The following is a 15,567-nucleotide window of genomic DNA, read 5'->3' on the forward strand; positions in this document are numbered from 1 at the left end:
AATGATGTCATAAAAATGACAATGAAAATGGATGAGAAAAAGTCAGTTAAACTCTTAATGTCTGCAAACTGAGTTATGGAGATGTATTTGTTTTTCGACCCTGTCATGAAAGCTTCCCACGGTGAATAATGGAGACAAGCTGAGTTATAAACCAGCAGACTTAATGACAGTTGCTTCCGTGTATGAAACAGCACATGGGCCCATTTACTCGGACTACACACCACATGAGAAAGAAGCATTACATGACCCTCGCCAAATACAATTTTATTTATGCGTATTTTCAAAGAATACAATTAGAAGGCTACAAATCTGGCAGGAAGATGGGGAATCATTTACATGGGAACCAGTGGAGTTTAATAAACGCTGTCTTTGTTTTGTCCTTCTAGTCTTTTCAGTCTGCAAATCCGTTTTATGATGGGAGAGGGAACGTCCTTGGGTGCTAATCTGAGGTATGAAAAGCTCCCCAGGTCAAGACTAGCTGATGACACAGCCACCTTTCTCCTTGAAGGGGTTCTTATCCTCTGGAATGCCTTTGACGAGGATGTCCTCCTCTACTCCGGCCTGGATGTAGTCCTTGATCTCCTCGCAGCATTTAGATGTCTAAGGTGATCAGGTAAAGGTGTTAAAACAGTCTAATCCAGCCATTTTAATTAGTTAAAAGAGCTTTAACTAGTGGAACTAATTGCACTTTGTATAATTGTATAAATCTGGCAACCTCATTTATTTCCTGTTATATTTAAAATAATACAGATAGGCTACTAGCATATTGATCACTTCTGTGTAATAACACTTACCAACCACCTCTCGAGCTTCACTTCAGTTTTAAGTTGGGTTACTTCCATAAGCGCCTTGTCCTTGTCCGTCAGGTCCTCTACGTTTATGACCGGCATTGTCTGTCCAAAAAAACAAATACATTCAGCATATTTTTTACTTCAGAATAAAAGATTTTTATCACTACACAAACACAAGAAAAAGAAAAGTCATGCACTCACGGATGCTTACGGGGAGCAGTCCTTCACCCCTGAAATCCTTCTGAAGAATCCCTCTCCTCTCCCCTCAATCTGGGTTATAAAGTAATCTGCATAAACAATCCTAATCCAGTAATCTGATTAAATCAAGCCCCCCCTGTGTGATCACGCCACTATCTGAATTTTACTATCAAACAGGATGTAATCACACAGGTGTCTGTTTGGATTCTTTTGAAGTACATGTAACACAATGAGCTCTACTAACTATGTATGGCAGATTTAATTCAGATTTGTGCTTTTTTTTACTATTTTTCTCTCGAGATGTGTTAGGGGGCGGGGCCTCATTCATAGGTCACTTTAATCAGACAGCTAATCTGTATTTAGCCTCCACCTGTCAAGGTGAATTGGCATGGCCGATTTCAAGTAGGCCTAATAGCTGGAATAAACCAGTGGGGTAGAATTATGCAGATATGTGACACCAAAAAGTTCTATTTTGTTTTTCATTTGTATTCAAGGTTTCAGATCATGCTGCTTTCAAGTCTGAGATATGGGGACCTTGGGCATTTTGTTGGAGCGAGACTGAATTGTTTCCTTGAATTAATGCTGGAGGGGGCTGCGATTACGAAGCTAAACAAAAGATAACAGAGCTGGGAATGTAGGCGACAATGCTCTCAGGCTTAAAGTAAAAGTATGTGTGAGTGTGTGAGGGGGGGTCAGATCCAGTCAGACGGGGGTGTGATGGGAACTTGTCAGGACGGATCAGCCAAGTTAGATTAATGTTTCACAAGAGTGTCTATCCCTGAGAAACGACACAGTGCTTGTGCTACGTGGAAAAGTTACAGGGATGCTGTCTGGTGACTGGATCTCTGTAAATCATCATCACTTGGCCCGTGAAGGCATCTGTCTGACAGCTTAGTAAAAAAGAAAGTCAAATTTCTCTCTTATTATTTTAGTTGGCTTGATTGTGCCCTTAGTCACTTCATAACTGTAACGTCCTTTTGCGTAAATATTACAAATAAAAGCGACACTCTGATGTCACGAATGAATTCATCACCTTTCTTATGTAGTTACGTTGTAGTATTGAAATGAGTCATTATATCCCCGCCCCTTTTTTCTCTTGGGAAATTCTACAGTCTGCTATAAAACTGGATCTGTCCGGGATGGTCGGCAGAGCGGAAAAGAGAGCAAAAGTTGCACAATGGAGTTTTGCACATTAGCGCTATTGGCATTTTTGTCCTCGTTTTACAGCGTTTTGGCTGTGGCACCTAAAGGTAACATGCAACGTTTCTTTACTACTTCACCGAACTCATTAAAACACTTTACAGTCTTAATTTGTCGCTTATCACGTGACTTCAGTCGTAAGAAATATATTATATCGCATGTTAAGTTTGTGTTTTTCTGTGGTGCTTTCGTGCGTTAGTAACAATATCTCTGCTGCTTTCAGGCGTGTGTCTCCTTAAAGTGGACGAGGGACCTTGCAGAGCTGACATTGAGCGCTATTTCTACAACACTTTCACCCAGAAGTGCGAGGTTTTCTACTATGGAGGCTGCCAGGGGAATGCCAATAACTTCAGGAGCTTTCAGGAGTGCCAGAAAACCTGTTTCAGAATCCCAAGTAAGATGATGGTGACCTTGGACACCTTTGAAAGTTATTGAACGTGCACTGGGTGTGGTTTTACTCTTTGCGTTGAACATGCAGCTTGAAAATTAAGTAAATTATAACAATATATATAGTACAGTAGTATACAGTTTTGTGCAAAATGTGCTTAAACCTAATATCTTGTCCTTCTTCTCCGCAGGGATTCCCCAAATCTGCAGGTTTCCCAAAGAGGAGGGACCCTGCCGAGCCCTCTTCCACATGTACTTCTTTAACATGACCACCATGCAGTGCGAGCCCTTCTCTTATGGAGGCTGTCTTGGCAATTCTAACCGCTTCCAGGACCTCACCTCCTGCATGGAGTACTGCAGTCCACAAAAAAGTGAGTCAAAGTGTGTTAACTCTGAAGTGCTGCCTCTAAAGAGTCTCATCTGTGTGTGCTTGAAATACTACGACAGGAATTGATTAGGAAAGTACAAGAAGAAAGTAGCTTTTCTGGTGCAATTTAGAGAAACAACTAAACATTCAGATTGTGTGAAAAGAATGCGTCATCATGCCTTTGTGAGATTGCACAATGGATCATTATTAATATAGTCTTATTGTGCTTTGTGTGTCTTTTTCCAGAGGTCCCCGTGCTCTGTCTGGACCCTCTGGACAAAGGGAAGTGCTCAGCCTCCATCCCTCGCTATTACTACAACACAGCCACCAAGATGTGCGAGGAGTTCATCTACTCGGGCTGTGGAGGGAGCAGCAACAATTTTGTCTCCAGGCAGAACTGCATGGACGTGTGTGCTAAAGGTGTGTGAGGGGGGAATGTGTGTATTTAAAGTTTCACTGTGAAGCTATTGATGATCATTTAAGGAGGTTTAAGGAGATAAATGGAATTCAATATTGACTGTGTTTTGGATTTCCAGTTCGAGTAGCATGTTAGCTTGAATTTGGAAAGAACTCAGAAAGCTAGAGAGCTGATTTTAAGCGTGTCACATGAATACTGATCAGTTTTTATACACTTTTATTTTTCCAGGAGCCAAAAAACACTCCAACCTAGTCAAGGGTCGTCGCAGGAGGCGGAGAAGAAACAACCTGCACTTGATCCTGCAGGCGTAGATGTCTGACACGTGATCTCAGGGATTCTCACTGCGACAAACCCTTCATGGAAGCTAACGTTTATTAAACGAACTCTGTTCGTGCCAAAGTGTTATTAGATTATTTGTTTGCTGTTGTTACTGGAAGAGTTTGAGCGGCACATTCACACATTTACACTGTATTTGTATGCAATGCTTTACAAGCAATTTCGAATGTGATATCACTGTGTGACAAAGTTTTACTACTGCACTATTGTTCCTTGTGTGTTTTGACAATGTTTTATATTGAACTTATATATTTGCTTTACTGTTTTTATAAGCACATTTTTATAAAATATGAAGAATAAATTTAAAGTATTATAATACCTTTGTTTTGCCCTTTTTTGCTGTGTGGATGCATATGACCTTCAGGAGTCTCTTTACCCGAGCACAACAACAAAGCAGCCAAAAAAACGAACCAAGCCTGGCCGCTTTCTTCACTTCCTCTTGAGCACTTTCACTTTATCTCTGGGCTTATTCCGCCTCTTACTAATGCTGCTGTCTTCCCTCCTTATCTGGTAATACTTTGCAAAGGGATCCGAGCATATCTTCAGTGCAGCCTTAAATCAGGAAGGAAGTAATCATGGAGCTGCAAAGTCTATATACTGAGGCAGGTTCATTAGGACGGTGCTGCATTTAAAGAGGGGAGGAAACTGCAGGTTTACAAAACAGGAATCAATGTTTACAGCAATTATAGTGTAATTATAGTGAAATACTATCGTAATAATTCTGTTTTTGTTGGATCAACACTACTAGAAATCTAATAGCACTATAACCCCATCAAAGCAGAGAGGCTATTACTGGGTCTTCACATTGTGACTGGCCTAAATCTCTGCTTCCTCCGTCTCTAATAATAGAACACTCCAAGCACTGTGTGATTTTCAGACAATAAATATTTATGGAAGAAATCAAAGGAAACCGCACGCCCAATCTGGCCTGGGCTATAAATAGTAATGAAAGGTAATACATCTGTCGAGACCTTTTGCTATTAGGAACAAAAGCTTAATCAAGCACTAGATAGCAACATGAGCGATGATGTCATCCTAACAGTGTGCACAAAGCCTCTCTGAAGCACTAGCTTGAATCTTGACTACTGGTGGTTTTGGGGATTGGGGTTAAGATGAATACAACATCAATCTCTTTGAGGCCTACCTTTCATCCCTACCTGGACTTTCAAAATAAGGGGCACATGGACTTTTATAACAGCTTGTAGCAACATATTCTCACAGGCTATTTCATCACTAAAACACATGACAAATGTTTGAGAAGGCCCAAATAGACACAGTGGTTAACTTTTAATTATAACAAAGCTCTTTATTGGAGCATTAATGGGTGGTAATATAATACAGACTGCTGAAGATTTGGTGTAGTTCAGAAGGCTCAAGATGAATTGATCCAGCGCTGGTTATTTCATTAGCAGCAGTACATTAGGCAGTGTCATTTTACACCTCGTTCTCTATGGTGATTAATGGGCTTTTACATTGGAACATGCCTTTTTAAACTGAGATTAATTCCATGTAAGAGGGTCATTTGTTTCGTAGGATAGGTGTGATTTTAAGTGCTTGTAATACAGTTGAGCTTTTGTAATGACTTTAACATACTGAATACTTGCTGTCGAAAGAGTGTGCTAATTTAGCATTTAGCATGATACGTAATAAATGCTTTTTAGATGGTTCAACATACTGTAGGTGTAGTAGTAGGTGAGGGGAGTAGCTCAGACGCCCCCTGGTGGCAGATCACATACATAACAACAACAAATAATTCAATGATGACGCTTGAATTTTTGGGTTAAAAGCACATGTAAATATCAGTTACTCATTTGTAATAGTTTACTTTAGTCTTATGCCAGACTTGGCAGTCAATTAACCAGTTTTTTAATGCTTGGATTAAATAAATAAACTGCAGCTACAACAGATTCTGCAGCCACTTGTCGTTCTTATATTTGTCTGAATATTAGAGCAGCCCACGCTGTGAAGCCCAGGTGTTGACTCAGCAGCATTTATTCTACTACAGTCTGCTTCTGTAGGTGGATTTTGTTTGCTGGAATGAGCAGTGCTTTCAGAGCGCTCTCACAGTTTTGGCAGCGTAAGGTAAAAAGCAAATGATAGGGATCCGGCTACAAGTTCTGCTTCTCTTTTTTTGAAACTGAACCAACTCATCTTGTGCTAAGAGAACTGATATGAGTAGGTGGTGCATGAGTTGAATATTTAAAATACGCAGTTCATTGGAGGAAAACTATATCTGACGCTAATGTTGTTTTTTGTTTTTCTGCTTCAGATGAAATCTTGTTTAATGTGCCAGTGTCCCCAAACAGAGAAGCAGGAAATACATTGTGTTTATGTATGATATTATCAACAAACAAAGCAGCCATGGCTTTTTTTTGGTTTGTTTTTAAGATTATATTTTGGGCCTTTTATGCCTTTATTTAAAGAGAGGACAGTTGATAGTGTTGGAAACAGGGGAAGAGAGAATGGGGGATGACACGCACAAAGGGCTGAGGGCGAGGGCTGAACACGGGGCTGCCGCATCGAGGACTATAGCCTCTGTACATCAGCCCCCGATTTAAACGCTGAGCTAAAGGACGCCCAAAACAACAATGTCTATAGATTGGTGTACTTTGTTATTGCTTGTGAAAATGCCCCAGCTAATATAACAGGACGTGGGCAGTAAGGTTTCTAAATAGTCCACTAAATCAGTGGTTCCTGACCTTTATACATGAGTGACATGTTGCATTCTGGCTGCACAGTGGCGCAGTGGTTAGCGCTGCAGCCTCATAGCTAGAAGGTTTGAATCTTGGTTCGGATAAAGTGGGCCTTTCTGTGTGGAGTTTGCATGCATGCGGCTTCCTCCAACACTCCAAAGACATGCTGGTTAGGTTCATTGGTGACTCTGTGAGTGTAAGCATGAAAGGTTGTCTGTCTCTGTGTGTCAGCCCTGTGATTGACTGGCGATCAGTCCAGGGTGTACCCCGCCTCTCGCCCAATGACAGCTATGATTGGCTCCAGGCCCCCTTGCAACCCTGAACAGGATAAGCAGTATAGATAATGGATGGATGGATGGATGGTGCTCCCTACAGGTTGGAAAAAGAATCATTAAATCAGAGCATTATAAGTGTTCAGTATTTTGATGCCAACGAAAAGCAGATCTGCAGACAGAAACTGGAACACACTGCATTTTCATTCAAATATACATCCCTTCTGGGCTGTCAGAGTTTGCTCTGCTTAAACCGTCGAATAAATATTTCAGGCGGCTTCCCTGTCCCGACACGGCATCAGAGTTTCCCCAACATCCATCACCCCGTGTTGGCAAAAATGGAACATCTCACCTCCCCTCCTTTTCCTCCTTACCCTGGGATTGATGTGTGTGCTGATGAGAATCTGGGCTGCCGAACACATGTAGCCGCTGCATAATTAAACAAGTCAGACATCTCCATACTTGCCTTTGCAGATTGTCAATTGATTCACAGTGAAATGCCAACAAGATGAGATTAATTTGCTCGTGCATGTGCAGGTAGTAGAGGTTTACAAAGAGTCATTAGCTTCCTGCTTCTGAAGATGGGTGTAATTTGGCTGCGGTGTTGGTGCGGTCATTGATTTTCGAGGTGAATACTAACAGTCTTTTGGTCATAGAGGGGATGTATCTTTTTGAGTAAGAGAGTATTTTAACATATTGACAGATTCCTTCCCACAGCCCACAGATCTTTGCTTCTACAATCGCACTGCGCTTTTGTTGTTTGAGCGTACCATCTCTTTTTTGCAGCGGATGACTCACAGCCGTAAATAAATCTTCTGCTTTCACCCTCCTGCGAGTGTGCCACGTTCCCTTTTCATCAAGTTTGGGAAGATTAAAAGTGATTTGAGCAGAACGAACAAATACAGATGCCTATTTTTCCCTGAGCCAGCTGATGACATTTTTTTCATCCGCCACAGTTGAGAAGCACTAAAAGGAAAATAAAGATATTCAGTCTGAGCAGCAGATTCCTCCTCTGCGCTTCAATTACAAGCCTTCCAGAGGTTGAAGACTTGATATCCAGATCCTGTTCAGCAGCTCTCTGCAGACTCAGCAGCTAAACACATCGTCAAAATTGAATTTGCTGCTTAATAATAGATTTTTAATACATATCACATTTAGGAAAGCTGAACCGCCACATGCTCCCCATAAGAAGGATGCACAGGAGGGCTGAAAACTCCCTGAATAAGCAGGTTTTATGCAAACTAATTTGCATCAGGTCTCTCAAATACAGACTGTTCCTCGCCTCTACAGTGAATATATTGGTGATGACTGATCCAGGATATGAGCAAACACAATATTTGCAATATGGAGTCATTAAAATAGCCTAATGCATCTTGTTATTTGCAATATCCACGTTTTGAAAAGCATTTTGTCACCATAGTGCAGTATGACATCACTGACATCGGAGTAGCAGATGTTTAAAGATAAGATAAAATAAAACTTGATTAATCCTGAATGAAATGACAATGCCAGATAGCTCCAAAAAATACAGTACAAAAAAATTATACAAAATGCAAACAACAACTCACAGAGATGTGGACTTGAGACCTGGTGACTTGGTCTTGAATCGACTCGACTCTGTTTTGATGACTGGCAACTTGACTTGACAAAAAATAAATGACTTGAGACTCGACTTGGACTTGAGGCCTGATGACTCAGATGACTTCTGTGTGTTCAAAGTTTGAATGTTAGCTGTTAAATATAAAATGATAAAATTCAATGTTGTCAAGTTTCTGTCTAACCATCAGGTGTGTATGCAGCGCAAACTGATAATCATGATTGGACGACTCAAAAAGCTCAGTATGTGATGGTCATGTCAGTCAAACTCCTCGCTATGGCAACACGCAACATCAACATCAAAGCCCCCCACTACCTGATGGCTGCGTCTGTGCCAAGATAACACAGATACAATTCATTGTCATACTTTTTGAACAGGTTATATAAATTGGCCAATAATATCATTATTAGACGGGCTGCTAACCCCTTGTCTTTTCTCTTTATAAAGACTGGATACTACAGGTAAGAGTGCTGGATCTTGGGGGGGGGGAAAGTGACTTGACTTGGGACTTGACTTCCCTTGACATAACCTGTGACTTGACTTGACTTGCCCAAGAAAAAATGACTCAAGACTCACTTGAGGCTTGAGCTAAGATGACTTGGTCACAACACTGACAACTCAAATGGGTTAATGAGATGTAGAAAAATATTACTGCACATAAGGAACATCATATAACCTGATATTGAAGGTGTTATTGTACATGATATCAGAAGTAGCACATGGTGATAAAAGTCCCATCATGCTCCATTTGTCCTCCTGCTGAACGGGGAGGAGTTATACAGTCTTATGGCCACAGGTAGAAAAAACTTCCTGTGGCGCTCTGCGGTACTCCTTGGTGCTCCTCGGTGGTCTCAGTCTAAGCTCTGAAGGTGCTCTGGTTCGACTCCAGTGTGGCATGCAGGGGGGTGAGGGGTGTTGTCCATGATACTGAGGAGTTTCCTCCTCTCAGACACTTCCACCAGAGTCTCTAGTTCCACACCCAGGACAGAGCCAGCCTTCCTGATGAGCTTACTGAGTCTTCAGCCTGCTGCCCCAGCACACTACAGCGTAGAAGATGATGCTGGCCACCATCGAGTGATAGAACATCTGCAGCATGGTTCTGCTGCGATGAAAGATCTGAGTCTCCTGAGGAAGTTCAGGCGGATCTGACCTTTCTTGTCAAACGCTTCTGTGTTTTTAGACCAGTCCAGTTTACTGTCTATGTGGACGCCCAGGTACTTGTACTCATCCACAATGTCCACCTCTGCTCCGTTGATGGTGACTGGATTTGGACTGGTCCTTCGTCTACTGAAGTCCACCACCAACTCCTTTGTCTTTGGGATGTTGGGTTGTAGGTGGTTTAGTCAACACCATGCCACTCCACTTTTGACTAAAAAGCAGACAGTTGCAAAATGAAGCAACTTTGCATTAACAATACCAGGTCCATTAAACTGAAGCAGCTACATGAAATTCAGCCATTACAAGTTTTGATATTTACGCCTTACTTCCAACACTGACATGTCAAAATGTGTTGTTTCGCAGGCGTAGTGATACTGGATTGTTCAAGAGAGAAAATAGTGCCAAAAGAACGGCGCAGTATAGGAAATCCTAGGATGATGATTTTGCGTTGAAAATGGATCACCATCGCCGGCGTGTTGTTTTTGTAGGGTAAACTTTTTGGTTTCATGAGGCTGGCATCTCACTGGAACTACTTATTCTACGCTTGGAACTGGCAAGAAGTCCGACCACGGGACTCGGTGAGTTAGCTAAGAGCTTTGCATCCACCACACTAATAGCAAATATTTCATACAACTTGGTGTCCAAAAAATCCAGACTATCCCTTTAAGGAAATATCTTGCATGTTAGCGGCTACATGTTCCACTTTTTTCACCAAATAGCCGCTCAGGTTTCTCCTGTTTGTTGGAGAGCATAAAGCGCACAAAGTGATCAAAGGTGCTTAAATGATGTAGCTTGGTGATAATATCTGTGCACACACAGATAATGGTAGTATTTTCTTATGTTGTTATTGGAAAAAACTGAACAATATACTGAAATAGAGATCATATTTGTTGTACCAAACACATCATACAGTTTCAATCTTTCTGCCGCTGAATACCATATGTGGACTAGAAACTCAAGAAGAAAGCAGCTGAGGTGTATTTACTGGGATAATGGCACATTTCCTGATACACAGCTGGAAGCTTGTTAACCATCAGACATGTTTGAATTAATTATTACACATAAACACCAAGTATACCCACAGCTTGTAAAAAATCTACTCAAAAAGTGACGCCTGTTGACATCACCAACAAGACTTGCTGATGTGATTTCCTGCTGAGAAATCAAAGAGCTGCATGTGTTTGTACAAATCAATGGACAAACTGATTGGCTATTCAGTTATCACTGTTGAAAATATGAAATACAATAATATCTAAGTTAGAGACTGCCTCTTTTGTAACTTCCGTTACTTTATGACAGAAGTGGATGCAGTGACGTCCTATTGAATCCATGCTGTGAGTCACATGGCCTTTTCTCGGCCATCATTATCCTCTAGATCCACATCACAGTGTGACCCACAAAACGAGCGTCCCTCCAGCTCTATTTGCTGTATTCATCCACCTCCTTCCATCATCGCCACAACTGACCGTAATGAGGGGATTCTGTGAAATGGCCTCAGTATCCTGTAGCCACAGAACCATCAGCAGCACAACTTCAAATGTGATCAGTCAAAGCGGGGGCTCAGCCAAAAAGGATTCATAATGTGACCACGCTACTGCATGCTCGGATGACTTAAATCCAGGTGTGGATTGGGCAATATGGAACAGGAAGTGCTTTGAAGTTTGAAAAAAGAGCCAGATATGTCAGTGACAAACGAAAGAATTAAAGGATTACGTCTCCAAGTCCAGAAATCAGTATTAATGGAAAGTCATGATGTTATAAAATGTGATTCATGTGAAATGTATGTGAAATTGGGCAATTTTGTTTTCAGTTTATGAAGATGACTCTTCAAAGAAGATTGGCATTGTCCAATCCTCTCCTTCTTCCTGTTTAATGTCCTGTATCTCTAGCTGGTTTGAAGGCACCGCTATTTGTTTGCAGATCTCCTGGCTTTAGAGATGACAGCCTCATCTTGTCTTTCCCCGTTATAATGTCTTATAAATATGCAGCTACATGGCCAACACTGACGTGTCTCTGTGTAGGTGTGTGTGTGTTTGGGTCTGACTTAGCCTACTTTCTGGGGACTTATTTAAAGATAAGTTAAGTGGGGACGTCTTGTCTAATTGCGACAGTGTCCCCAACTGGGAAAAAGCTGATGTTTTGTTTGATGTTTAAGGATAGGGCACGTCTACAGAAAATTATTATTAGTCGATGTAAAGTCTCCAAGATTTACCCAAGTAAATATACTCCAATCAGCCATAACAGAATGACCACTGACAGGTGAAGTGAATTACATTGATTATCTAGTAACAATGGCATCTGTCAGTGGGTGCGATATGTTGGGCAGCAAGTGAATATTTTGTCCTCAAAGTTGATGTTAGATGTTGGAAGCAGGAAAAAAGGGTAAGTGTAAAGGATGTGAGCGACTTTGACAAGGGCCAAATTGTGATGGCTAGACGACAGGGTCAGATCATTTCGAAAGCTGCAGCTCTTGTGGGGTGTTCCCAGTCTGCAAACTGGTGAACCGACAGCAGGGTCATGGGCGGCCTAGGCTCACTGACGTGTGTGGTGAGCGAAGGCTGGCCCATGTGGTCTAATCCAACAGAAGAGCTGCTGTAGCTCAAACTGCTGAAAAAAGTTAATGCTGGTTCTGATAGAAAAGTGTCAGAACGCACAGTGCATCGCAGTTTGTTGCGTACCGGGCTGGGAGGCTGCTGACCCGTAACCTACAATGGACATATGAGCATCAGGAACTGGACCATGGAGCGATGGAAGAAGGTGGCCTGGTCTGATGAATCACGTTTTCGGTTACATCATGTGGTTGACCGGGTGCATGTGCGTCCCTTACCTGGGGAAAACATGGCACCAGGATGCATTATGGGAAGACGGCAAGCCAGTGGAGGCAGTGATGCTTTGAGCAAAGTTCTGCTGGGAAACCTCGGGTCCTGCCATTCATGTGGATGTTACTTTGAAACGTACCACCTACCTAAACATTGTAGCAGACCAAGTATTCATGGTAACGGTTTCCCCAAAAGGCAGTGGCCTCTTTCAGCAGGATGATGCGCCTTGCCACACTGCAGAAATGGTTCAGGAATGGTTTGAGGAATGCGACAAGTTCAAGGTGTTGACTTGGCCTCCAAATTCCCCAGATCTCAATCCAATCGAGCATCTGTGGGATGAGCTGGACAAACAAGTCTGATCCATGGAGGCCCCACCTTGTGACTGACAGGACTTGAAGGATCTGCTGCTGTGCAGGACAAGTACAATGGAGAGCATTGGGTAGAGGAGCAAATAGACTAGACTGTCTTAAAATCTGCAAAAATAAGCTATCAAATCTCAGCTCAGTTTTTGTGTCAAAGTTTTGTTCCATCATGTCTGAATTATGTTCACATTGATTTTTGAGGGTTTACTGCTGATTTTATTACCAATATAACGTCGACTGAGTCACTAACAAAAGCGGATTGGGGTTTCTATTTGTTAGAGGTCAAGCTTTAAAGTTAGCCTACATGAAAAATTGGGTTTTGCTAGTTGCTCCTTCACTTGGATATGTGAATGGTACAAGTTCAGAGTTTGAAACAAGTAGTTTTTATTCCTCTGCCGAGGGCAGAAAGATTCTATATCCAACTTAAAGTTGTAATCCCGAAGATCTCAGTTTCGTTCTCTTTGGCAGCACCTTATGGCATTAAAAGACAATAGTGGGCACACACTTCCCAGATATCCAGACAGTGTCGCATGTGTGACGTCCACGGTTGGCTCCGGTTGTAACTCTTGATTTTCCTGGCTGACGGTCGCTTTCCTTTCTAGAGTGTTTGCCTTCATCTGAGTGTCGAATTTGTTTCTTTTCTTTGTATTTTCACTTATTGTTGAAGTTGTATCTGTAGTAATCGATCTTTTCTTTTTTTGTTCAGCCATAGCAGATTACTGTTTACTTGCAACACTTGCAGAGACCGGAAAAGCAGCCGCTTAGCTCCGCCTACCCTCTCTGGCAGACCAACCACTGCTGGCTGATGGAAAATGCGTCACTAACTGGGCGCCGCTTGTGATTTTTTCCACAAAAGTCGCCACAGACACCCAGTCTGTAATACTGCAAATGCAAAGGCTTTCATCAGCGGGCCATAGGCTCAGTCACCACTGTGTTACCTCATTCAGCGATAGACAGTGACTTAACAGACATTTATTTAAATGAAAATCTTCGAGATTATCGCTTTAAATGGGCCCTGTGGAGTCTTCTTTTAATCAAACAGAATAATTATATTCACTTAATTTTTAGAGCGCCTTCCATTAAAATGTCACCAAAAGTGCCCAACAAAACCAGATAAGATGAAAATGAGCAACATTACATAAAAAGTAGCAACATCAATAGCAAGTTCACAGCAGACACCAGCAGTTAAGCTAAATTAAAAAGATAAGTCTTTAATTCCATTTTAACATTCAAAGGGAGTCTGCAGTTACAACATCCAAGGGGAGGTTGTTTCACAGTTTAGGGCCATAAGCCAACAGCTGATCCAGTTTCTTGTGGGACACTTTAAAGGAATAGTTCGGTTAGTTTGAAGTGGGTTGTATGAGATACTAAACAATATTAAGTGTACCACATACAGTGGCTAGGCTATAAGCTGCTGCAGATGGAAAACAATGTCCTCTGGTCCCCACTGTGAACGGCACTTGTTGTTGTTTCCGTAATATTGTATTACAAAATGCTGACACAAACAGCTGATCCGACAGCGTAGGCTGCAGGCGTAGTAACACGTATGTGATGTGGTCCACACAAAGTAGTGCCAAATAAAGAGGCGTTCTTACTGAAAAGTGAAACGTGGTGATTTTTAGGCGAGACATCCTTATAAGTGGATAAATTACGTGTGACCCTATCTGCGGCGGCCTAGCCTAGCATCCGTGCCGGCACTCCGGCCTGTTTCTAAACACCGGGGCTGTGCTGACCACCATCCACTGTATGTAGTACACCTACTATTGATAAGTATCTCATACAACACCACTTCAAACAAACCGAACTATCCCTTTAAGAAGTAAAAACAAAAGACAGTGCAAGACCTGAAAGTTCGCGTTGGGACATAAAATCAAAGGCAGTCACTGATAAAGGTGTTAGACTGTGTAAGGCTTTGTCGAAGGGTAAAAGGACTTTATAATCAGTTCTGAAAGATACAGGGAGCCAGTGCAGTGATGCGAGTAGAGAGGTAATGTGATCTTTTTCTAAGTGTGTGTTGGTAAAAATTCTGGCTGCACCGTTCTGAGTTACCTTAGAAGATGTTTTAGGGAGATCAGCAAAAAAGAGTTGCAATATTCTCAGCGGTTTGTAGCAATAGTATGTATCAGCATTTCAGCCTTGTTGAGTTAGGGTCTAATTAAGGCTACGATGTTTTTGTGACCTTATTAAGATGGCTTTAAAAAAGTGTTTACATTTGCTTGCCAGGCGAGCCAACTTTGCATCCAAAGTCTGTTATCTGTTTTTTCAAAGATTTTTACTCAAATAAAGGATAATAACTAATAAGAGGTAAATATATCATTTAACATAGATAAATATTTACGTATAATCAGCTTAACAGGCTTCATAATTTATGTGGCACAGTTAAAAAAATGTATTAAAAAAAAAGAGCAAAGGACGGAGAACGCTGCCTTGAGGAACACCTTAGTCAAAGTTAAATGTCTGTGCCACCAAAGATATAAATATCTTTATGTGCTACAGTTTAAAAAAAACAACATTTTTTTCTCTGACAAGTTTAAGTGAAACAAGTCAAGTACTGCACCAGAAAGACTCACACATTTCTAAAGACGAAATGCTATTGTTGTGTCAAATGCAGCACTGAAATCTATCACAAAGTGAACACTTGTTGTTTTAGTCAGTCAAAATTCTCAGGTCATTTACTAACTTCAGTAAAGCTGATTTGGTGCCATGGATGGTCTGATAGCCTGGTATAAATCGTATATTTATATTTAGATGATCATGTAGTTGGTCAGAAACAATTTTCTTGTGAAGTTAACAAAGAAAGGGTTGAGATTGGCCTTTAATTTCAACTAATACGACAAAAAATGTCTTACCAACCTGTAGATCCTAAGGAGTATGAATCTGTAAGTGGGAACAGGACAGCAGACTGGGTGATCTCATAGTAGCTTAGGTTGGAGCAATTTTACTCACCAAAACACATTGTACGGATCATT

The 15,567-nt window shown here is 41.5% G+C and overlaps 2 protein-coding genes across 2 annotated transcripts; one reads left to right on the top strand and one right to left on the bottom strand.

Annotated features, from left to right (window-relative positions):
• Positions 1-474: 474 nt before the first annotated feature.
• gngt1 (guanine nucleotide binding protein (G protein), gamma transducing activity polypeptide 1) lies at positions 475-890 on the bottom strand. Its single transcript, XM_069682035.1, has 2 exons — positions 795-890; positions 475-600 (listed from the first exon to the last, which is right to left on the bottom strand). Exons 1-2 carry the CDS (start codon positions 888-890, stop codon positions 475-477), a joined length of 222 nt encoding a protein of 73 aa, XP_069538136.1.
• A 1,247-nt stretch (positions 891-2,137) lies between these two features.
• tfpi2 (tissue factor pathway inhibitor 2) lies at positions 2,138-4,004 on the top strand. The gene is made up of 5 exons (XM_069681685.1): positions 2,138-2,239; positions 2,413-2,583; positions 2,768-2,947; positions 3,190-3,363; positions 3,590-4,004. Exons 1-5 carry the CDS (start codon positions 2,167-2,169, stop codon positions 3,670-3,672), a joined length of 681 nt encoding a protein of 226 aa, XP_069537786.1. The 5' UTR covers positions 2,138-2,166; the 3' UTR covers positions 3,673-4,004.
• The last annotated feature ends 11,563 nt before the right edge of the window (positions 4,005-15,567 follow it).

This window comes from Semicossyphus pulcher, unplaced genomic scaffold (assembly GCF_022749685.1).
Source record: "Semicossyphus pulcher isolate SPU_LCO1_2020_fin unplaced genomic scaffold, fSemPul1.0.p SCAF_5, whole genome shotgun sequence".
In the NCBI taxonomy this organism is placed as follows: Eukaryota; Metazoa; Chordata; class Actinopteri; order Labriformes; family Labridae; genus Semicossyphus; species Semicossyphus pulcher.

Coding starts and splice junctions, on each gene's coding strand:
- gngt1 (XM_069682035.1), bottom strand. CDS start 890: ATGCCGGTCATAAACGTAGAGGACCTGACGGACAAGGACAAGGCGCTT. Junction 601..794: donor TGAAGCTCGAGAGGTGGTTG/GTAAGTGTTATT, acceptor TGATCACCTTAG/ACATCTAAATGCTGCGAGGA.
- tfpi2 (XM_069681685.1), top strand. CDS start 2,167: ATGGAGTTTTGCACATTAGCGCTATTGGCATTTTTGTCCTCGTTTTAC. Junction 2,240..2,412: donor TTTGGCTGTGGCACCTAAAG/GTAACATGCAAC, acceptor TGCTGCTTTCAG/GCGTGTGTCTCCTTAAAGTG. Junction 2,584..2,767: donor AACCTGTTTCAGAATCCCAA/GTAAGATGATGG, acceptor TCTTCTCCGCAG/GGATTCCCCAAATCTGCAGG.